The following is a 25,013-nucleotide window of genomic DNA, read 5'->3' as shown; positions in this document are numbered from 1 at the left end:
CACGTGGCACGCAGCCAGGTTGTTCCCCTCTCCCACTAGCGAGCCTTGCCTCAGATCTACATACAGCGCTTGCTTGTTGCCCACCCCCCCCCCTTCCCCTCATTCTTTCCTTGTCTTAAAAGGCAGGAAATATTTTCTCTCCGTGCATGTGAAACCTGAGCGGCTAAGCTAAACTGCTCTGATAAAAAGATTCATTCTTCTGTGCTGTTCGTACCTGGAGTGGTAAATGAATGACCACTTGTGACAAGCGCTAAAGCTAACTACGCTGATAGCGTGGGAACCGCAAGTGCTAACAAGACTAACGTGATTCTGAAAAAATGTTCAAAGACATTTAAAAAAAAAAAGTGATTCCACAAGTTTCTTTTGCTTTTTTTTGTTTGTTTGTTTTATAAGGGATAAAGGCATCAAAATTTAAAATATAAATAACCAAAAAAATGACCACTTCAAATCTGAATGGTTTCCGCAAATGGCATGATCAAATTTTCAAAGCGATCCTCTGGTCTCACGTGTTTCGAACCAAAATGTCAGACTTCCCGTCTTTGTTGAGATTTTCTTGTGGGTCTGCTCAGGTTAGACATGCCGACCAAATTTGATGTTGGAAATGAAACTGGTTTCGGGGGCTGAATGTTTAAAGAATTCCAGGGGGTCCTACCAAGTCCATTCAACATGATGACGAGGCGGTAAATATGGTCTGAGGGAAAGACAAATGAAGACATTTTTGTCTTTGTTCTCACCACATGAAAGCGTGTTTAGGGTTCTCGGGGTTCAAGGTTTCGGGTCAGCGGGGGTCTGGTGGCGTGTGAGCACACCAGCTGTTTTTTTTTTTTTTTTAAACGAAGCGGATTAGCCGCCGTTCACATGAGATCCGGCTGGACCACCTCCCACAGCTGCGCCACCTTTACAAAAAAAGTGCCCGCTGTAAAAAGTCCATTAGAGGCCGAACGCAACATTAACGGCCGGGTTGCACTTATTTCGTCCTGTTGTAAACCCGCCAAGACGCACTTTGACCCCTCTTTCCCCACTCCAGTGGAGGCGACGGGTGGTCTTCCTGGGTGACTTTCCAATTCTCTGGTCTGTCTAAGAACGAGACGCATAAATTTTAGGCCGGCGCGTCCTTTTTAGAGAGTGTTGACAAGCACTTTTCAACATCTACCAAAGAAGGCAAAAAAAGTACGTGGAAGGTGGGAGAGCGGGAAATGAGCAGATGGTTTATGTCAACCCGGTTCTTAATTTGGTCAGACAGCCAATCGGGTCAAGCACTTGTACACAAGACTGCAATTCCACATAAATTAGAAGTGTCGCCTTCGTCGACCGGTCGAGTACGCAAAGTTCAAATTCATGAACAATGGAACAAAATCTCATTGAGGAGTTTGTCTTTGAAGGAGCTTTTCAAAAGCGAGTGGCAGTTTCAAACCACACTGGCAAACTGTCTTGGTCTTTTCAGGGATGGCCTCTTGAGGCTATCTTGAGGGTCAATCCATGGTAGACATGTCGACCAAATGTGAAAATGGCTTAAGGGGCTGGAATTTCAAACAAGCGCAGGTGGTGCTCCAATCATGCGTCCGTTTTCTACAAAGCCAATTGTTGGGGCCGAGTCATCAAGCTTTGATGCCGAGTGCCACCCAAGCGCAATGACCAAAACTAAAATGAGTCAATCGTCACCACTGTCCCCGTGTTTAGTATCTATGGTCCAAATGTGCTCACAACCGGACAAAATTTCAATGGCGGTTTGTCTTTGAAGTAAGAAAATGACCCAAAAATGAAAAATATTCGAGAAATTAAAATATTCTTTTCAGACATGGCTTCTTGAGACTTTTTAAAACGCATACGGCTTCAGGGGCTGGTCTTTTTTTTTTTTTTTTTAAAGCAAAGGGGTTGTCAGGCTGCCTCTGAATGTAAACTGAGTGTAGCCCAAAGACAAAAGTACCTCTCTCCCTTTTTTTTTTTTTTTTTTTTTTTTTTTTTTTTTTTAAAGCAAAGGGGTTGTCAGGCTGCCTCTGAATGTAAACTGAGTGTACCGTGGTGAGAGGTAAGAAGAAGGGTGGGGCGTCCTGGTTTCAAAATCACTCAGTCAATAATCACAAAAAAACAACAACATCAAAACCAATGAACACAAACAATGTGCAAACTTGTCTCGTATAAATAGACTACAGTCGATGCACCGTTGGGGGCAGGGGGTGGGGGGCACTGAACTAGTTTTCCTTGATGGATTGATTAGTGAATAGAATGAAGGTGTCACACTCAGCCACCTATGTGGCCTGCTAAAGTAAAAAAAAAAAAGTCTCCACTTCAAGTTTCTTGCTAAATTGGGCTGTGAATATTCATTGATATTAAGTCAGTATAGTAGACGTTTTTCAGTCTTAAAGGCCCTCTGAGGGAAACCAGAATGACGATGTTGCCCAGGAAACTGAGTTTGACACTTGAATCGCGATGAATCGACAACCCGTCCCTCACGATCCATCAATCGATTGTCATGTCCATCCCTAGTCAGCACAGCAAGCGCATGGATCTGTGACTGCCTGTTTCAATGAATTGCGGGAGGCTACGCCGAGCGTCTGTCCAGGGCTCAGCGTCCCCCATCTAAGAGTTGCGAGTTCAAACCCAGTCTTGCAGCGAGCGCTTGCAGTGCACCAGAAGCCTCGGTGCCCCCTTGCTCTGAAGCGTGTTGATGATGGCGTAGATCAGGCCCAGGATGCACAGCACCAGAACCAGGGGGATGCTCACCATCAGGATGTTCATGGTCCGCTCCTGGCTGTCGTCCACCTTCAGAACCACATCCACTTCGTTGGTGTCCTCCTCGCGGGTCTCGCGCTCGTCCTCGTCGGCATCTTTATCGCCGTCCGTCCGGTCGCCGCCTTGGTCCTCGTCGTCCTTGTTGTCAACTTTGTCATTGTCGTCGTCATCGTCGTCGCGCCCGGCGTCCGGATTAAACGGAGGCTGGTTGACCTTCGGGTATTTATCGTCACCGTCCGTGTCCGGGGGGTCCAGGTCCACATTGCAGCCCATGAAGTCGCGCAGGATGGACTTGGGGTAGCCCGGCTCGCTCTTCATGCGGTGATTGTCAAACTTCCAGTATTTGGAGCCCTTGTAGAAGTAGGTGTACGCTGGCCGAGACAAATAGCCACAGGATAAGACCACAGCATTGCCATGTTCCGATTAAATTTGGACAAGCTTCACCCCGTATCTCAAAAACTTTTACTGTATCGTGCTTTGCGTGTTGTTTAGAACATGAGCTAAAAATTCCCATTCCTTTCGGAGAATGGAGCGACCACTCCCTCCTTTGTTTCAGGTCTGGTGCATTTCCTCCCGCCCTCCCCCCAGCCGTCTTTCAATCACATCAATCTCACTTGGGCTCAGGAAGCACTCTGCTCGTCTTTCGTCATCTGCACTCACCTCCATCGTCACTTAGGAAGGCCCCCTTGGGAGTGGAGGGCACGGAAGACCCCCACACGCTGATGGGCTTCGGGTAGCCTCTGTCGGCAGAGCGCGACTGTTCGTTGAAACGCCAATACCTGCAGCCAAATCAAATGAAAAAAAATCCTTATCCTGGTGGATATTTTACAAAAAAACAAATCCATAGCAGCATGAACATGAACGGCATGATTTCAAGCGGTAAAAAGTAAAAAAGAAAAAAGTATACCAGGAATCGAAGCGAGGTCTGATGTGACAGACCTGAGCAAGACCAAGTCAGCTGGAGTGTTGTTTTGAAATGGCACTCCATTGCCAAAGAAAGAACTAAATAATGTCGATAGCACCGCGATCTTATCAGCGCCTTCGGCAGTTCTGTTTTTGTACCACAAATTCTTGATTCCTTGCAGTTCTAGGAACATATGTGTAGCAGCATGTAGGTGAATTCGAGGGCTGGGTTGTATTACCAATCTCCCTGAAAGAGGTAGGTGTATCCCGAGGGCTCCCACCAGATGGCCGCGTCGATGCGGTCGTAGGGGATGTCGTGGCCGTAGTGGCCCAGCTCCAGCGGGTAGCCTTGCTCCAGGTTGGCCTCCCGGAAGAGCCAGAATCGGTTTTCTGGAGGAACGACAAGAGAAGGTGGATTGACCCTTTGCAATCGAGGTGGGAGGCTGCAGTCACGTGGCTTGACTCGACTCAGAGCAGAGTAGCCGATATTAGCACTTGGCACTTGCTCGGCTGGAACATATCATAGACTCGACTTGACTTGGTATTCACAAAGCTCGACTTGAACTTCATGACTTGACAAGGCTTGCCCGCGGAATAGTTGAAAATCGTCATTGTCCGGAGAGACACCACGTTTCATGTTTTTGATACGTTCAATTGCAAAGACAAAATGAGAGACAATCAAGACACTGGTTGCGACCTTTAAAAAGATGCAACGCTAACGTGCAAGCAGATAGCGAGTGCCAAGTGGCTAACGTACAGAAATAAGACGTAAACGTTGTGACTGATCAAGATTGGACAACTTGGCTTCTGACTTGCTTAGCCCAAGTCATGACGTGACTTGACCGGACTTGTTTGAAATTTTTGTGGAGACGCAGCAAGGTGACCCGCTTGGCTTTCTGGACCCATCAATTCAGACTTGCTTGAAATGTGACGGTTATGAGCTGAGACGTACTCATGACTTTCACATTCGTAACTTGCACCTTCCTCTACAAGAATTACAAATTATCCGTCAATCCGCATGTAAAGGATACGATTGGCAAGGCCACATAGCAATTAGTGCGCCTGACGTCAGCCCACACTGGTTTATTGTTTCTTAAAACGGGGGATTCCACCATTCCTTTTGGCACGGCCACCCCCCATTTGGCTTCAATTCTAACCCCTCACTCCTTCTCCCTTCAAATCAGCCTCAAGCTTTCAAGTCAAAGCTTTACACTCAGCATCTGGATAGAACAAGAAGATGATGTCATGGTCATGGAGGTAAGATCCCGAGACTCCATGACTCTGTCACGTCCACCGAGCAAACGGTTTGATTTCTTCGCGCTGGATAACTTGACCCCCACCCACTCCAAATCATCCATTTTATGATGAAGTTATTTTGCTACTTTTCTAACAGAAAAAGAGACTCTACCTATGGCCTGGCAGCTAGACTGTCCAAATATCCACCCACTGGAGAAGATACTTCAGATCTGCACTTTTTTTTTTTTTTCACTCCTTCTCAAGGTCTGGCCGCTTTGATGTGCGTCCGAGTGTCACCCTGGGAGGCTTGTCTATGACATCACCCTCCTACTCTTGCTCCTCCTCCTCCTCCTCGTCTACAGTCCAGGTTTGGGCTGCAGTGTTGTAAAAATACAGGCTGCTCTCGGGGACTCGCCGTAGAAATAACGCGCCGCGCTCAGCGAGATTTACAGCGAATGCATTACATGTGGAGGGGAGGCGTGGTCCTTACGCCTTCAAGCTCCACAGTCTGTTATACATTGAAAACGTGCCAATGTACCTGTATGTACATAAAATACCTTGTACGGTATTTTGTCTCTGGACACATGGTGAGCACTTTTCAACACCAACCTCGCTGATCGACGTGTGCCGTATCGTGGGATAGAGCGGTGCTTCTAAAAGTGGGGTCCGGGAGCCACAGATTGGGGTCCACAAAAATCGTTGTTGTGTCCCATCATTGAAAGAAGTGCCTTTTCTTTCTCCCTACTTTAACTTTAAGGCATTCAAAAGCACAGATTTGATTGTGATGTATAAATCGGAGATTTGGTGCCAGAGTCTGGCCCAACAAATAATTTGAGACAGCTTAAGCACCAGAGCTACGGTTCAAGTCAATTTCGGTGGTGGACAAAGAAAGAAGTGGTGCTAATCTGGGTGCAGACCTGGAACTAACACGAGCAAAAGCGCATTGGAAAAGGGCCAGTTGACCTGTGAGGTTGCCTCTATTTGTGAAGCATCACTCACAACTGCGCAGGATCTAATTCTTGCATTTGATCTCATGAGGCGGTCTGAGCACGTTTCAAACGCACCTTTGAAGAAGACGAACCGGCCGTCGTGTCTTTCGTAAGCGGCGTCAATGTCTCCGGGCAGACCTCGCCAAAAGTGTCCGATGGGCATGGGGTAGTTGTCCAGCACCCTGTTTCTGCGCACCCTCCAGAACCAACGGCCCTGGTAGACACAAGACCATTCGATGATTATTTGTCTTACAGCGCAAAACTATCATCCCCGCGATCATTTTTGAACAAGGAGCGTTCCAGGAAGGCTAATAAAAGCAGCAGAAGAAGAGGGGTTGAATCTCGGTATGTAGACAGATTTACACCGCGCACGGCCATTTATAAGCCGGTGAGTCAGTCGCCGTGACCGTCCGGGGATAAAGTAACGGCCAGATGCTCAAAGGGACTTTGTCTTGGCAAGCGTTCCAAGATTCGTCCTTCGAGGGCGGGCAAGGAGGTCAGACAAGATTTGCGCTATTGCCCTCCCCCCCCGCCATTTTCTTGTCAGGATGAGGCGGGAATCGACCGCGGCGCAGCGAGCGGATCGTTGATGTTTTCGTTGATGATCGACTCGCCAGTGAGAATAAATGGATGAATGGTGGGGGGCGGGGGGGGGGGGTGCACGTCCAACAATTTCTTCAACTGTAATTATGTGACAGACATGTGAAGGACGCGCCACAGTTTGCTGCTTCAGCGCATCAAGTCGGCCGGCTTTGCCTTGGTAACGGAGCGCTCGTGCTGAATCATGTTGATTCACAAGGACATGGTAGCGTTATTTTTTTTCGATCATAAAACATGAAGCATTTACTGGCTATAAATTGGCTTTGTTTAGACTCTTTTAGGGCGAACATGTGCAGGGTCTGGTGTGTGCCAACCCGCTTCAAATGTTGGGCAGAGGTTTCTCTAAAATAGACTTGATGTTATTATTTGCTTTATTGCACTATTGACGTTCATGTGCGCACAAAAAAAAAAGTTTAATGTGCATTCAGTGGCAATTTTGCGGAACAAACGGTATTCAAAAAAATTGAAGGTTCTGCGAGTGACCAGTTGACAGTAACAAAGAAGAGTTTGTGTTCTTGAGTGTATTTAAGGGGCAAAAAGGTCCTACCCCCGGGTTCATTATGGGGAACACAAAGGATGCATGGTGAGCGTCACACACACACTCGCAAACATGCTTGGAGGCCGGACGGGCTGCAGATAGAGAGCTGTGGAACATAATGGCTCTCACTGTCACCAACACAGACAAGACACAAAGCAACTGGAACACGCTGCGACGTCTGCGGATGTGACACCTCTTTGTCCAGGTTGCTCAGTAGAAATAAAAGCAACAGCAGGTTGTGCTGCGGTTCATCTTTCATGGCCCTGCTCGACTTTTATGTTGCCGTATTTTTAAGCAATTTTGCTTTCTAATGCTTTTCACAGAATACGGGCAAAATTTGGGAAAATGTTTTGACTAGGGGTGGTTTAGCGTTAGCGCAATGCGTAAATGTGAACACACCTGGCCAGGATGGGTCAAACTGCAAAGCATGCAATGGAAAACAGCTGCCAAAATGCCAGCTGGCTGAGGCGAAAGTGGACCGTTTTCTTGGCGAAAAGCGAACTTCTTCACGTTGGTGTGGACGCAGAGGCCCTTTAAGGCCAAACACCTGACCACACTTCGGCGCTTTATTGGCGCGGCTTCTCGTAAAAGACAGCCGCCCTGTCGTTTCACGATCTCCGGCGACATGATAGGAAACAGGCTCGCCGCCTGAGCGCACTTGCCATTTGGATTCATTTAAATGTGCAAGGCAGGACGAGAGCTTTGAGGTGATTCGAACACAAGCACTGTTCGGAATTTCGTGGATGGTTTCCTGTCTTCATTTTGGGATTTTTTTTTTTTTTTTTGGCATTTGGCATTTATTTGATTGATATGAATGTTACGTGTCTTTAAGATGACATGCAATGATTTTGTGTGTGTGAGGATATATCGATATATAAATAAAATGTATTATTATATTATTATACACACACACACACACGCGCGCGCGCGCACACACGACTTTATAAAGATGGCTGAATGTATTTTTCTTTTTCTCATCTTAAATGTCTTTATTCTCTAACATATATTTTAGCTACTGTATATGCATTTTATTTATTTTGTATCTACAATAAATAGAAATTATACATTATAGGCTACTTATGTCTGTATTTATTATTTATTGATGAATATTAATTATGACCATTTTCTCCTTTGCCATTTAGTTCACAAGATTTGGAAATGTAAAAAGCGGACGCGTGCGAAAAAGTCAAAAGGAAGAAAGCGCCTTTGGTGTAATAACATACAAGATTGCCCTTCTTGTGACCGGGGTTTGAGTCCCGGGCGGTGCATTGTTTCTTTGGTTCCAATGTCACATAAACAAAAAAAAGAAAAAGGGATCTCAGGGCATTTGAGGTCCCTTTCCAGATGTCTAATTGTGTTCCTTTTGATTGTGCAAGTTGCCAGGTATGAGCGCAAGGACCTGCGAGTTGAATTTTACCTTAAAGACAAACATCTCTCCACGCAGCATGGCCACCGTATCAAAGTTGCCTTCGCAGATGTCGGGTCCGTAGTGGTCCGGTCTGTCGGTGGTCCTGGGCCGGTCCGGCTGGCGGGGAGGGGGATTGTGCGGCGGCCGGGGGTCCGGGCGGCGCGCCGTCACGGTCGGCAAGGCCTGAGTGGGCTTGTTGTCTTGTGTACCTGCACAATAGACAATCAGACTGTTGACGCCAGTTGCCCTCAGCCCAAAACTGTCCGGTAAACAACGACAAACAAAGAACAAGCACGTTTGTCTCGACCGAAGAGAAGGAGTAGCGAGCGCAATTCCGAGCGTCTTTCTCACCGTAGATCTGCTGAATGCCTCTGCGGTCGTCGTCGGGCAGCTGGAAGTTTTCCGTCTCCATCCACTGGTAAAAAGGAGCCATGATGGCCAGCGGGTTGTTGGAGTGCTCCAAGCCCAACGCGTGGCCCAGCTCGTGAATGGCGACCAGGAACAGGTCGTTGCCTGTGGGGGACCGACAAGCAAAGGATTTCATTGTTTTTTATCCCACACGAGCAAGATTTTAGCTATTATTTGGGAGGTTTGTCTTACTTTGGAGATTTCAAAAAAGAGATGTCTGTCTTTAATGGTTTCAGGTTGAAGTTACTTCCCCGTAGTGAGAAAGTGATGATGAAGATGACAGATGCAAATCCAAAATGTATTCCGAACATTGAGGTGTGTGACAATGAAATGTCTGTACCGTTGTGACATGAAGAACCCCTGCAAATTTTTCCCAGCTGTGCGTGACCCACCAAAAAAGGCCCCCAACCCACCAGTCGAATCAGAATCACTAGTTTACAGGCCGTAGCGTAGTCAACACTGCCAATATGGCCTGAAACGGCACTCAAGGGTTAACCAATGTCCTGGGAGGATCAACTCAATCTCTGTCTATTGAGATTTATTCTATTAATCCCACGGGGGGAAATGAAGAACATTAAACTTTATGCGACATGATAATGAACATGTGCTTTGATTCTAAAAACAGTTAAAGGGAGAATCTGGAAAGCATCTGACTTGATGATCTGGCTTGCATTCCAGCCCTCGGCGAACATCACAGCGCAGCGCGTAGCGAGTGGAAGATGGCGTCTGTTCATTGTTCTCACTCTGCGATGATGTCATCGGCAAGAGAGATGACCCACAACGCGAATGGCGGCCGATACGCATCGCACATTTCGCCGTCCGTCAAGGGCCGCGCTTGTCGGACACGCCGGATGGGAAAAAAGATGACGTGACCCGCGTGACCCTGTAAGTGATGTGGGGACACCCGCACCTCCTAATTATCTTTTAGCATTTGGCTGAACCATGAACTGAGCTCACTACTGGACATTGTTACTCCTTGACGGTCAACAATTTGGAGTTTGACCCTAATTTTCAGCGGTAATGCACCACAAAAAAATTCACTAATGGCTCACTTCATTCACTAGTCAAGCATTCGTGCTTCTTTCGTTGGCTTTATATGGTCTCACCTAAATTACTCCACAGAAGTATGCAAAAACAGATTTTTTAAAAATTGGTTCCAAAAGCCTTCTTTAACCCACAAAAACAACCCAATTTTTGAGTTGCTTTGGTTGTTTTGTCCAAAAAAAAAAAAAAAAAAAAACGTTAAAAATATCCCAATTTGGGTTCATGTTGAGATAATTCATTCACAACTTACTTTCTGGACTATTCTAATCCTTCATGTTTGCAGTAGGACGAGGGATGTTTTGAAGTCTTACTGGATGTGTTTCCTGGAAAAAGTTGTGTACTTTCGCCATGGGTACCAAACCATTGGGGAAAAGCGTGGGTGGTACCGGTAAAAGTGTGGGTGTTGAACCCTTTCCTATTTCCATTTTCTTCAATGGGGAAATCTTGTGTTGAACCTGAACATGTTTCACCATTTTGTTTGCGAATTGGTAGGAATGAAATCCCCATGCCTGGCTACACACTCACACACGCGCACGCGTATAATTTGTGAGTCACATGAATGTGGCCACATTAGCATTGCACAGCTAGCCAAGTGCTAACAAAGAGCCCAGACAACGAGAGCTTTGTGAAGGAACCATGGCAACGCCTCATTGGCGTGGACAAGGCCACGTCGCACAAAAAGTTCAGCCTGGTGTGCTTCTCTGTCTCCAGCCGTCATTCTTCGGCGCCGCGCTCCGGCCGTCACCCAAGAAGTCGAGCAGTACAATGGCTGACTACAGCAAGAGGCCCCAAAACGTCATGACTTTTACGGATTTCTTCTTCTGCAGAAGGTGAATCAGTGGGTGCGTCACATGAAGACGTTTAACACATCCAAGACCAGAACATTTTGTGGCCGCGCACGCTTTGTTGGGGCGAATTCACATAGAATGAGCAAAGGTCTTGCTACTCAAACTTTTGTCTTTAGCTCAGATTAAGTCATCACGTATGAAGCCCGGACATCATAGGGGGCACAAATAAATGATGCGCATAATATAAATCAGGGATGGGCAAATTTAAGGGAGGGTGCCCACAATTTGTCATCAGCACTCTTGGGGGCCACATAAGCCCTCACGCACTTCCTGAGCATTCTGACTGTGAGCGGTCTCCTCTCTATCCACACACTTGTGACTGGTCGAAGCTGCTGCCTTCTTTTCCTTCTTCTCTTTTGCCACTCAGCGACAAACAGCAAATCTCAACTGGATTGATGGAACTAATCCATGAAGTCACCTTGATGCCATATCGCATATTCTGTAGTATCACGTTACTAATCTCACCATTAAATGCCATTTCAGTTCCCTTTTATGGATCAAATTTTATTAAAACGGGGCTGGCAAAACATTTGTGCTCAAGGGCCAGAAAAAAAAAGACACATGCACTCAAAGAATTAATGTAGACAATTTTATGATCCTAAAGTTCACTTTGTTCTGCTGGTTTCACATTGTAGTACGACTCTGATGTTTTGGGTTTGTTTGGATTTTGTTTTACATTGATTTTTTTTCTTGGATGACTATAAATTGGTTGATACATTTCTCTAAAGTAGGTCTTGAATACATGAAAGAAATACAAATGGAATGTTGGGCTCCGGGGCCTGCAGACACGCCTCAATTCGTGGAGTCCAAAGTTCAAAGCAAACATGGTGAAGCCGCATTTCGCTGTTATGCTGCACACAAATGGGCTTAGCTTCTTAATTATTTACTTTGTTTTTTTTTAAATGTCTTTTGTTTGTAAGTGCATTTCAACAATATATACAGTATCTAAGTGTGTGAAGCACATTGAGTTACCTTGTCGATGAAATGCACTATAAAGCTGCCTTGCCTTGCTTGCTTACTTTTGTGTATCCTGTGGAAGTGGAGGACGTCCTATTGTGGTCAACCCTTTTAGCAGCAAAACCCCCTCCCCCTACTCCCCAGCAGCCACCCTCTTTTAGTGACCGTTGTCTTTTTTATCGACTAACACACACAAAGGACTGGGCGGCTGAGCTGAGTGCGTGTTTCGTGTTCGTGAGTATTTGTGTGTGTGTGTGTGTGTGTGTGTGTGTGTGTGTGTGTGTGTGTGCGCACACGAATGTGTGTGTGCTGTGGGAGTGTCTTCGACTGGGGCCCACGTGGAGACTGCCCTCTTTGTCGACACACTTGACTGATTAAGGCCTCCAAGTGCAGCCAAAGGAGCATTTCGTCTCAAGCTTCCACTTCTGACGGACTTTAAATGCGCCGTCTCGCTGGGCTGCTCTTTTGGGTAAACACCGAGAATCTCTCAAGGGCTTTGTTAGGGTGCCGCAGCACAAAAGAAAATAACTCACTCGCTGAAAATGTTAGCGTACTTTCACAGAGCACATCAACCCTCGCGTGTTCACAATTTCCGATTTCTTTTCCCTGTAGAACACTGGTATGAACATATTGATGAATAGTATAAATTTAAAAAAAAAAAGTAGCCACCCTGATTAATTATACTCCCAATTCGTTCCTATGGGAAAATATAGCCATTGTCTACATAGCAGGCACGGCCTACTGACCCAACAAACACGAGAAAAATAGAGGACTTTGAACCTGAAAGTTAAACAACACAACATGCAATCACACACACACACACACACACACACACACACACACACTGCAACTCAAGCAAACAGCCACTCTGAAGAAAGTGCTCCTGTGTGCCTGTGATTTTGATGCTGTTCATTTTTTACCATTTTTCTCAATGCTCATTCACTAGAGATGGCACAAGGACTGGTACTAACACTCTCTACTCTTAAGTACAAGAATAACTAAGACGATTCAAAGAAAAAGCACAGATTCAACTTGTGTGCTCAAGGAAAAATAGAAAAGCACAGACTTGAAAATGTACTTAGCTAAGAAAGTAAAAGTCGAGTCTTACTGTCCTGCAAAGACCTAAGTTTGTTCCATGGAAACACTGGTGGCTGAAAACACTCCTCCACAAGTCACCTTTCCCCACTGAAATGATTGGAAATGTCATTGAGCTCTACTAGCCCCACAAAAAACTACAATCACAAATTTTTCAAAAGCCAACATAAACTAGCAAGGTGCTCCGGACAAGCCCAACATTATAACTCCTGTTATGACACAGAAAGAGGGAGGAGGCGACCGCGGCCCAGAAACTCTTCAACATTTGATTCCAGAATGACCACGGCCTGTAACTAATATTGTATTACCATTGCTTAAAGGCTTGTAACCAGTGTGACTAGTTTCATCCGCTCATGTGAAACGAAATTTCTTGAATTTCAATGAAAAGAAGACACAAGTGATGGTTGCACATCCCATCCTGTGGACATGGGGCCCCCTGGCTCCTTATCTTAAACCAACAGTCTCCAACTTGGGTCTTCAACTGGACAGCGATTTGAAATTGGACCAGCAAATTGGTGCTGTTGTCCAATCCGGCTCCTTTCATCTTCGGCAGCTGGCTAAAGTCTAGCCTCTCCTTTCTCAAGAGCACTTTTGAGATACAGTAGTTCATGCCTCCGTCACATCACGGCTAGATTACTTTCACGTGCTTTACTTTGGAGCCAGCCAGTCCTCCATGAAGTGTCTCCAGTTGCTCCTGATTGCTGCTGCTCACCTCTTGACTGCTACTCGTAAGAGGGAGCACATCACTCCTACTCTGGCGTCCCTTCACTGGCTCCCTATACATTTTTTTTTTTTAAAAGATTCAATTTTTTGTTTTCAAATCTTGAAATGGCCTCGCCCCACCTTACCTCTCTGAGCTCTTCCGCCCCTACGAACCTGCCCGGGTGCCTCAGGTGTGTGGACCAGAGACTATTAGAGGTCATGAGAACTAAGCAGAGGTTTAGAGGGGGAGGAGCCTTTTCCGTTGCCGGTCCCTCTCTTTGGAATGAACGTTCGGCAAGCCCCCTCACTGCCCATCTTGAAAACTCCTTTTTATTCTTTGGCTTTTGACTCGATTTTTAGTTTGACTGTTTTTGTGCTTTCTGTCTTTGTTCTTAATTTGTTTTATTGTTTGTTGTATGAATTATATTTTCTCCACGTACGGCACTTTGTGTACAGCGGTGGTTGTTTTCAAGTGCTCTACAAATACAGTTGAGTTGAGTTGAGTTGAGTGAGCATTAAGCTAGCTAAGCCCCCACTGCAATTCAGCGGGCCACACTCGCACCTTGTACGTTCTGGTTTCCGATGGTCCAGGGCTCGTCCGAGTCGAAGTGCGTGTCGCCGCCCATGCCGGGCCCGGGGAAGTAAGCGTGGGCCAGGAAGCCGCCCTCGCCGTCAAATGGGGAGCTGTCGCCATGGTACCCGGACGCGAAGAAGAGCATGATGTCGGGCTCCTTTCGCCGGCCGTACTTGATCTCCTGGTAGGGGATTTCGTCGAATGTCAGCGGGGTGACGCTCTCCCACACCTTGAAGGCCTGCCGGATGGCCGCGAAGGAGTTGTACTCGCCGATCTTGGGGGTATAGTTCTGGATACTGCGGGGCCACAAAGCGGAATCAATAGAGAGTATTCAATATATTTATTTGCTTTCGTCTGCCTGTGTTTTAAATCAACTTTAAATCAACTTGTGAATAATGTCAGCTCAACTCAAATCTGACAGAAATACTTTGGCTATAACTGCACTTGGCTATAAAAGGCCGAATGTGTTTATCTCTGCAACAGACTGATGGAAAATAAAGCATTTTAATTAAATGTTGTTTGAGTTCATTTTATTCATTGGCCATAAACATCAAACAAATTAAAAAAAAAAAACATCGTGTAAAATGTTGTTGGATATTTAACGAAAGGAGAATAAAACAATAACCAAGGTTCAAGTTGTTTAGATTTGTGTTTTGTTTCAAAAAGGACAGAGCTACTACAGAGTTGTTGATTGTAGATTTATTTTCGGATTACAGTCCCGCCATTTGCAGGAGATATGGACCCACAAATGGTGGAAATCCACATTTTCTCTTGATTTTATTTTTTTTTTAAAAAACGCCAAAAATTCAGATAAACATTTGGAAATGGTGGGAAAAAAACCCCGGAAAATAACAACAACAAGAAAACAAACACTTATTGATATCTAAAAATATTAGGGAATACAACGAAAAAAAAAATTCTGCACGACTGTTTTGCGATAATACGCAAAATCACAATGACTCACCACCAGACACTTTAAAGTGCTCTCGGACTCGCTGCATGATTGCACATTTGCCATTGTAACATGATTACTTCACGACCGATCACTTTATTTATCTCGCCGTATCATTTGCACAGCTGTCACTGTTTGCGCTCATGATACCGTTACATAAGGGCGAGCTGTGCTCATGCGTTTCATCCTAAATGTTCTTTTTATCAAATTCCTCATGTGTGTTTTTTATATACTTAGCCAATAAAGATGCTTGTGGTTCTGATTCGATCGCCAACTGTGACGGGATGAAGTGTAGCTGTAGTTGCTCGATTGTGTTCTCACCTGTACGTGAGATGGTTCTTGTTCCATTTGTGACCGGTGAGGGCGTAGCGCTTCCGCCTCACGTTGGTTTTGATCTGGCCTCCAAACTTGTCAGGCACGCCACAGCGGGGTCTCTTCATGGCACTGTGGGAGGCAAACGGCAAGTTTTGATCTTTCAACATTTTGGTATCAATGTCACATTCATCTGATGTCCAAACATGAATCAGCTTTTTTTTCAGTAGGTGGGTTGTTTTTAAACTTTAAAGGCAGATATTACTGAATAAAAAGTTGTAATGTCAAAAAAGAGGGATATCATAATCTGACATTTGCTCTGAAAAAAAAAACCCAAAAACGTTCGTGTAAAAGATGACAAGTGTTATACGCTTTGACTAAAGGAAAAGTTGAACGTGCGTGCGGACCTGATGGTTTGCGGGTCCATGTGTCCGGTGACTTCCAGGCCGTAGAAACGCTGCATGTCGCTGATGGCGTTGGCCAGGATCTGCGTGGAGCGCATGGTGGACATCTGCCTGCTGGCCTGAGGAAGGTAGCCGTACATCCGCAGCCAAGACTGCACACACGACACAAAGCAGCTTTAGATAATGATTGGTTTGAATTTGATCAGTGGCAATTGCGTCAGGCTGTCAGTGTGAAAGTAGGCAGCCATTTTCGCCTCTTAAATAGGAATCCGGTGGCTTTTGCCAGCCTATATTGGGCACTCACTTAGCAGCTAGCTGCTAGCCACTATCCATAACAGCATAGTTTGAGTTTTTTTTAGCATCCTCGATTGAGCTTGACTTCAGGATGATCTTGTGTTCATGTTGGTGCCAACGGTTTGTGATGGAAATATAAACTGGGCTCTACCAATCCAGCCTCCATTGGGAAGACGAGTCAAGTAAGATGGCTCGCCACCACCCGCTGCTAGGAAACAACTTGAAAATAAATGGAGTATTTTTGGCTACGTATCGCAGTCATGCGTTGCGTTGACAATTGGCGCTGCGGCTTGCTTGACTTGACGGTGCACGTTAAATAAACGCGTACACAAGCCCGCAAAAAAAGAAAAAAAATCCTCAAGCCTTATTTTAATCGTGGGACTTAAATTACTCAAGGCCTCGTTTCACCCCTCGTTGCTTGTCTTCATGTGCCCAGTGATGACCCACATCCCTAATGAGGTCAAACGCAAGAACCATCAGTTGCATTATTTGGCTCAAAATGCCATTTCTATTCCATTCCAGTACTGTAATTTGTCACACTATGTCAAATGAGCGTGAACGGGAGAAGGCGGATGAGCGGTGTGTGAGTGAACGCGCTGTGGGGCTTGTGGCTTCAAGAGAGATTGGAGGGAGAAAATGTGATACAGTACTTGAATCACAGATGATACACCCAGCTGTTGTGTGGAAACTTAATCGCACACACACACACACACACACACACACACACACACACACACACACACACACACACACACACACACACACACACACACACCCACAGACAATGCTGAGACACTCGATAGGTTGACACTCCTGCGGGTCGCGCCCATGTGCACAATGCAAAGCGTTGCTGATAAAGCCCCATGTTGACTCAGCCACTCCTTCCATCGAGTTAAAAAAAAAATACTCAACTCTTCCTTCTCTTCTCCGTCTTTAGTTGACGCTACGTGGTTGAGTTTGACAAGAAAATATAATTACACACTAATAACACACTTGTCTAAATCATTTTCAAACAGTTTTGAAAAACAAGACATTTTTTGCCCAATAACAGCATTTCCAGTCGTTTATTAAATGTTTTTGTTGAACAAGACAGAACAAACAGATTTTATAAACAAGTCCAGTTGCCTTGATTCAACTTTTGCCATGACTGGCTGACTGAGACTCTACACAAGCACAAAGAAAAATCACAATTGGCATTTTTCTAATTGATATCGTGACAGTAAGTTAAAAATGGCTGAGGCAACTATGGTATGAGGCAAACAGATTTCATATGATTTGGCTTAATAAAAGTTGGCATGAAAAACACGCAAAACCATCGTTTCTAACGTGACTTTAGGGCGGGGGGTTGCTTCTCATTCGCCCATAAAACGAAAATTGAAATTAGGGATTCCAAAAGAGTTGACCATGAAGGAACTTCACTTGAAACTGCTCAACTTGAACCTTTTAGCAATTTGACCATCTGGCAGAGCAAATCCTTCAAGTCTTTTGTTCCCAGGACGTTTTGCCATCCATCAACTAAACGTCATCTCCGCAAAACCTCCTCGAGTTACATTTCATCACTTTCCTCTACAAATGGAGGAGAAATGCTGTCACCGTTTAGCACCTGTGCTTGGAGAAAAAAATCCAGCAAAAAGTGTGTGTGAGTTGTGTGTGAATGCATATGAGTGCACAAGAGCAGGAAGAGGCGTAGAGAAGGTTGAACTCAACATGACCCTGACCCACCTCTGCTTCCAGATAAGAGCGCTACACACAGTGTGAAATTGCACACACACACACACACACACACACACACACACACACACACACACACACACACACACACACACACACACACACACACACACACACACACACAACAAGCCAATTAAATGAGACTAGCCTAGGATGCACAGCACCAGGATCCACAAAACGGTGCCAACGTCCTGGCTCATAAGAACGTAGTACGAAGCAGAAATGTGGATTTGAGTTTGATAGCTTGCTTGACTAAAAAATAGATTAATAGCTCGACTTGACTTCAACTTGCTTGCATTTGAAATTTTGAAATCTCAAGATAATATGCATTTTGATTTGTGTATGAAAGGGTTCGGGCACCAACTCTACATTTGGATTCCAGGATTGCGTTTTGGAGAACAACAACAACAAATGAACTTTATAAGTCATTCAAATCAGGTAAGCTACGTTAACTGGAGATTTGGGCTAACAATAGATTCTCAACTCAACTCAACTGCATTTCTAGAGCACTTTCAAACAGCCGTCGCTGAATACAAAGTGCTACACATGGAGCAACTATTATATATACAACAATAAAGCAATAGGTGACCTAAGATTCACATAATAATAAAAGTAATTCGTGCGACAATATTGCGAGACGATGTGGGCTAGCTAACAGCTAACTAACGCAAGCACTGGTAGCCTACTTTTTGTAAAGGGGCTAATACGTGAATGTATGTTGGGACGGGAATTTCATTACTGAATTGCTTGACTGGAGTTATGACAATATTCGACTTAGAGTAGCTCGACTTATGGTGGGAATTCCACTCAGCTAGCTTGATTTCTGCCACAGTGAATAATTTTGCCAGTTTTTTTTTGGGGGGGGGGGGATTCCCCTCTGAAGCAGTGTAGGGCACTTCAAAGCAGACGACGCGAATGCTAACAGTCTAAAGTTCACAAGGACTGCTCTACTCTTGTCCATATTTCATCTGGCCTGTCTGGGAACGGAACAGAGCGGAGAAAGCCCTTTCGGCGGTGACGCTGCACAGCAGCTGCTCGCGATCCCAAGGCGCCCCGTGGGAGAAAGAAGGAGCGGGTGTGTCGCGTTTCACTTCCACAACTCAAGTCGCTGGGAAAAGAGAAAGCGCGACCGTCTGCTTGAGAAATGACAACCATAAGGTCAAACCCATTCAAACGCCAGCACGCTGAATTTGACTATGTGGTGTGCTTCTGAAATGTGGACGCAGCAGATTGGGAAAGAATTTGAATGGAAGGCAAGTCGAGACTTCTTGTTTGAGGTTGAACACATTTCCCATTTCTCGCGAAGGAGTGGCAACCGCAAGGTCCAAAAACTCCAAAACAACATCGACGTATATTAGAGAAATAGAGATGATATGATGATGAACTACGGTCTCAATATGGCGCCGAAGAGGCCCCTGTGACAGATTTTTCAGCGGCTCACGACATGACCAAAAAAAAAAAAAAGAGATTCGGACAAATAGTATTCGACATGGGCCGCAAGGTTAGTTACAAAAGGTGAAAGTGGTTCCAAAAACTTGGAAAAATCCTCAGCTATTTGCCTTCACACCTTGAAGTGAAAGCTGATGAACAATCCAAACAAGAGACAACTGCTTTCTTGAGCGACTTTAGTGTGTTTCAAAAAGTTGAAGAATTTTACAGTGGCCGTTTCATCCTTGCATTTTTTCCGTATGCGGCCCTCCAACGGAAAAAGTTTGGACGCCCCTGCCTTACATGATGTAAATGTGATACATTTGAGGTGTTTGGATGTTACCGTAGATTTCGAAAAGCTGCCGTGACGGGACAGCACCTGGTTGAGAGTCGGCCGACAACTCGCCGTTGGCCGTCATCGGCCTGCATTCCGGCCGGCGTGTATTTACGGCACGATGGTAGCGTACCTCCCTCTCTACGCCCCCTTCCCATACCACACACGCATCACGCGCCTCGTCGAAAAGCATCAAGTCTGGACGCTGATCTTCCCTCATCAGAATACAAAACAATCATTCCTCGGCGTGTACGCACGCGCCCGCGTGTACATTTGTGAGTGTGTGCGTGTGTGAGGCCCCATCGATTAAATGTTCTTTCAGAAAGTCCTTGATCGTACCTGCCAAAGCCGGCAATATACTGGGAGTTGTAAAAAGCTGGAGTGTGTGCTTGAGTGCATGTATATGTGTGTGTCCGCCACAATGTCAGCCAAGATACGAACACAGCTTTTATTTTGAGGTTTGGTCCGCTGCCATCTGTACTCGCCGCAGCCAGCACCCAGCGCACCGACTTACCCTCTAAATGTCCCAGGAGGCGGGCAAGTGGAGGGATGACGGGCAAGTGGAGGGATGAGAGGAGCGGGAAGGAGTCGGAATGTTGGACAGCTTCTCAAATTTGTTGGGCCTCGGGACCCCTGATAGCTCGTGTTCGTCCTGCCACCAGGTAACTGGAGCATGTCACAAACAGAATGGGAATAATTCAAGAGTTTGCGCGTCACGATTTCCTCCTTGATTGCCCCGTGCCATTGTGCTGCTGCTTTTGGTGTGTGTGCCTACGCCACCAGGGGGCAGAGTAATACATGCAAAATAAATACAGAAAGACGAGGGTCATAACTGCTGTCATGAGGAATCTGTTCAAGTTTGACTTCGCCGTCTGAAGTGGACTGCTGAGGTGTTTGAACAACAATGCCATTTGTAAATGGAAAACATCCATCAAGTGGAGCCTTTTAAAAGTCAAGCACAACGTCATTCATAACACTCAAGTCAATTTGGTGGGTGCGGCTTGAACTAAAAAAAGCTGTCCCAAGGGCAGACTGAATTCCACTGGCATCGTGAGCAGGAATCCTCAATAGAGTGTTGGCGCGCCGATCAGACAGCGGTGACGCACCGCTGTCTGCCCCCAAATGCCGTAGGAAATAAAAAGTAGCCCATTTTTTTGGGCGGGGGGGTTTTTGGGTGCATGTCGCCAGGTGATGATAACAACTTCACTTTTTGGAGAAAAAAAAAGATAAAGTTGGATGTTGTCAAGAAAATAAAGCCATCAATTTTTTTCCAAGAACAAGGAAGAAGCGTTCTCAGGTAACAAGTCAAAATCTCGCGGGAATGAAATTACGTCGTAATATTTTCATATTAAAGTCAAAAGGGGAAGATCAGTAAAAGGTTTTCTTTTCAATAAAAACTGGCCTAAGCACGACATTGTGATTAATAGCACAAAACACGAGTCAAGCAGCGAAAGGCACCCGTTTTTATCCGTCTGAAAATGACACCGCCTGCTCAGGGCTCAGGTCGCAACGGTCACAGCTCGCCCGTTTTCTGGATTTGGTCATGTGACATCCGCACGCTGAGCCTCTGGGCACTGTCATGTCATTTTCATTCGACAGCACGTGGCAAAATGGTCGCCCATGTGATGGACCGAAACAGGGGGATCTTCCACAAACACAATGTTCATCAGAATTTTGCATTTAAACTCATGGGACTTTTTTTAATGCTAATTTAGTCGAAATGTGTGAATAAGTCCCCAACAGAACAAACCTTTACGGTGAACAAATTGGTGCCTGTCCACAATTGCATCACCGAAACAACGCAGCAACTAATTTGAGCGCTCAGCAGCTCACGAGCGCTTATCGGGTTTCGTCCTCTCGACTTCTTTGCTCAAGTTTGCTCTCACACTCGTTTGTGCCTTGACACAAGAGGAGCCATTGTCTTGCCTCGGATGCCCCCCTCCCCCCCGTCACTACCCAGCATGCCTCTGCACTGTGTGCGGGCGCGCGTGCGTGCATCACATGATCTACAGATCAGACTGGCCGCTGTGATTGTGAGTGCGGATGGTTGTTCGTCGATTTGTGCCCTGCGATTGGCTTGCCACCAATTCAAGGGGAAGCCCCGCCTTCTGCTCGATGACAGCTGGGATAGGCGCCGGCACGCCCGCGACCCGCCTGAGGAGAAACAGTTCCGAAAATGGATGGATAGTTGGATGTTTATTATCACTAGAAGTGCATATACACACACACACACACACACACACACACACATACACACACACACCTGGTGTCAGTGTTCTCTCGGTATGTCCTGAGTGGGATTTGGGGTCAAAGGCCATTCCAGATGACAATCAAGCGCTCTCGCTTTCAATCAACGACGACGGGGCGCTCTTTTAAAAAAAAAAAAAAAAACAAGCAGCCTGCCGGGCGAAGAATTAGGTTTTGGAGTCTTCAGCAATATCACCGTTTGCTGTCGCAGCATAAATCTGTTTTGTGTTTTGGAGCCACGATGCTTGCATGTCCCGTTTTGAACGTACGAGCGAGCATGCCCGGGCATATCGGCCGTTTAGCTGGTGAAATGTGCTGACTATGCAGTAATGTGCTGGAGTGACATGTGGAATAATTTGCATGTGCAAAAAAAAAAAAAAAAAAAAAAGCTCAGTCAATAAAAATCTGTACTGTCAGGCAAGTGTAAAAAGACGCTAACTGACACATGCCAAAAAAAAAAAAAAAACATGACAATGACTGAAATGGATTCCTTTTACTTTGAAAGTGACATCACTTCAGCGTTTGATGCTCACAGGACTGAGCTCTAATGGCTTCATTGAAATCAATTACTGTCTATAATTTTTAATAGCATGTTTATAAATGAATCTTTTACATTGTCGCTCGATAAATCAAGGATGATTAATGACATGCTTTCCAATGTCGTGGTTTACAAATACTATCCAACAATGATGAATATTCATAAGTTAAACAAATGGCGAAATCACAAAGTTGACAATGAACAAAAAATAAATATGGAACAATGAAATGCTCAATGTAAGCATAATAAGCATAAATAAATATAACTATCAGTCATATATTTGTAATTGACATTATTTTGACCGTGCTGGCTCGTGTGGCAGGTCTATCTAATGGTGTGTCCAGCAGTTGAATTCCGTTGTTGCGGACACAGATAAACACACACTGATGCACGCCCTTACACGCACACTCTCACGGGCGCGTGCATGTGCACAATACGTTCATTAAGCAACAATTGTTTGGGGAGTTGCTCATCAGTCCACACATTGTGCAAAGTCAACTCTGTCTTTTGTCTGACATGGACACACGTACGCACGCACGCGCGCGCGCACACGCAAACACTGGAAAGGAAAGGAGTACTTTCTGGCACTGTGCTGACTATTTAATGCCTTTGATATTCTGACATACGCTATAACAAATAAAGCGCGACAACGTGGGCTCCCTCTAGCGGTAGAGGAAAGAATCGCTGCACACCGACAGCAGTTGCGTTCAACGCCAAAGTGAACTTGTTTGTTTTCAAACCTTGATCAAGGGATCGTGTTTTATGCGCAGAGCGAGGATGAGCGGTGCTGAAAATGAATGAATGAAATCACAATTGAAGGGAGCGCAAGTCATTTGCTGGTTTTCCCTACTCGCTCTTGCGCTGTTCCTATCCTCCAAGGGTAGTGGTGGTCAACGTACATGTAGTTCTTAAAAAGTGTTGCTTTTAAATGTTCATTAAAGTCCCATTTTCACTTCAACTTTTGTGTGCAATACCCTTGAATGTAATCACATTTTAGTTCATGACACCCTGTTAGATAGTCTAACTGTGTGTAACGTTACAATATTAAATACAATATTGAAGAGTTTTTGTCCTCTATGCAACTGAATTTTTGGTGTTTTGAGGAATACAAAAAACAAGTCACAAACCATTGTGGCGGGTACCCCGTGGGATGCGTTGTGTTGGTCTACCACCCACATTCCCGTTTATTGTTCTTGGTAGGCTTATTTTCGGCGCAGGTGAGTGCGACCCGAGGACATGAAGTTGGCCAGTTGGCCTTCCTACCTCCGAGTTGAAGCCGCCGCCGCCGCCGTCCGCGTCCTCCTCTTCGGCTCCGCGCGCCCCGAGCGCGCAGACGCACACTGCCAGGAAGAGGCTCCGTCTCCACAGCAACCGGGGGGAAGAGCCGGCCATGGTCCGCTGGTTGTCGGTGGGGTCGTTGCAGGAGCGGTGCAATACGGTGAGCGAAGCGAGTACGGGGTTGGGGTCTTTCTTGTAGACGGCAGAAAAACGCGGCAGGACAAGAGCCGACTAAAGGTCGACCTGCATGCCGGGAAGCTCCGTGTCAGCGGGTGAGATGGGCTGAGCCTCCATGGAAGGGGTCTAGCTACTGTTTATCACAAGCGGGTTGAAGTAGGCAAAGCAACCTTGCAACAACAACAACAACAACAAAAAGTGCACTTTGAACGAGTTTGTTCCTGAGGACTTCCTCCTCCCGAGATAAGAAAGCGTCACTGAGACGAAAACGTAAGAAACCCCACCGCACCTGAGCCCCTAATTGGCAACGTGAGCGTTTTGTCGCCTTCAATAATGCACTTTGTAGTCGTTGCAACGTGGGAAAAAACAAAAACAAGAACAACAACAGCTCGCGTGGGCTAACACTCGCTTCACGGTCCGGAGTCAAAAGCTCTTATTCCGCCAGCAGGACGAGCAGGACAGCGAGTAGGCGACTGATGAGCTGCGCGTGAGCGTGTCTTTGTCAAGCTGAAGGGAGCCCGCAAAAAAGCGTGACCAACCGGAAGCAACGTGTGGCGGGTGACTGTCAAAATAAAATCAAGTTCCGCAAAATCCCGTGCAAAATAAACGACCACTGACAGTGTTTTTTTTTTCTGGCACTTGACAGTATGAGAAATAAAAAAATAAGAAATAAGAAATCATAGAAGTATTAAATATAACATTTTTCATAACTTTATTTTTCAATATATCATGTTTGCAATTGTGCTGAATATTTGTAGTTTTATTTCCAGAAAATATAATGGTTATTATAAGTAATTAATGCTAAATAATACGATACTATTATCGTATCGTATTATTTAGTATCAGTTGTGACTTCAAAAAACATATATATATATATTTTATATATAGAGAGAGAGAGAGAGAGAGAGAGAGAGAGAGAGAGAGAGAGAGAGAGAGAGAGAGAGAGAGAGAGAGAGAAAATCAGAAATCAAATGTTTAAAAAAAACTCTTTGAGAGCTTCGTATGAAATCCAGTTCGGACATGTTCAATATTGAAGATCACGCCCCGTACGTACATGCAGGTACATGTATTGACAATACGCAAAATCTGAGTCGAAAGAGTACGATTCCTTTTATTTTGCAAGACGGGCTCTGACTGAGTAGGGGGGGAGCCGACATCAACAACCTTTGTGTGCAGGGAGGTGGTGTGCAGCATGGAACCACACACACACACACACACACACACACACACACACACACACACACACACACACACACACACGCGCACATATAAATCGCAAGACA

General features: G+C 45.5%; 1 protein-coding gene across 1 annotated transcript; it reads right to left on the bottom strand.

The window, feature by feature from the left end:
* Positions 1 to 1,954: 1,954 nt before the first annotated feature.
* On the bottom strand, positions 1,955 to 24,242 carry mmp15b (matrix metallopeptidase 15b). The gene is made up of 10 exons (XM_019884492.1): positions 23,539 to 24,242; positions 15,707 to 15,855; positions 15,309 to 15,431; positions 14,024 to 14,331; positions 8,759 to 8,920; positions 8,417 to 8,616; positions 5,937 to 6,075; positions 3,876 to 4,026; positions 3,394 to 3,512; positions 1,955 to 3,104 (listed from the first exon to the last, which is right to left on the bottom strand). The coding sequence occupies exons 1-10, from the start codon at positions 23,665 to 23,667 to the stop codon at positions 2,596 to 2,598; spliced, it is 1,989 nt and encodes a 662-aa protein (XP_019740051.1). The 5' UTR covers positions 23,668 to 24,242; the 3' UTR covers positions 1,955 to 2,595.
* Between the last annotated feature and the right edge of the window lie 771 nt (positions 24,243 to 25,013).

Source organism: Hippocampus comes, unplaced genomic scaffold (assembly GCF_001891065.2).
Source record: "Hippocampus comes isolate QL1 unplaced genomic scaffold, H_comes_QL1_v1.1 scaffold21, whole genome shotgun sequence".
In the NCBI taxonomy this organism is placed as follows: domain Eukaryota; kingdom Metazoa; phylum Chordata; class Actinopteri; order Syngnathiformes; family Syngnathidae; genus Hippocampus; species Hippocampus comes.
Note: the sequence above shows the minus strand (reverse complement) of the source record. Positions and strands in the feature narration are given on the sequence as shown.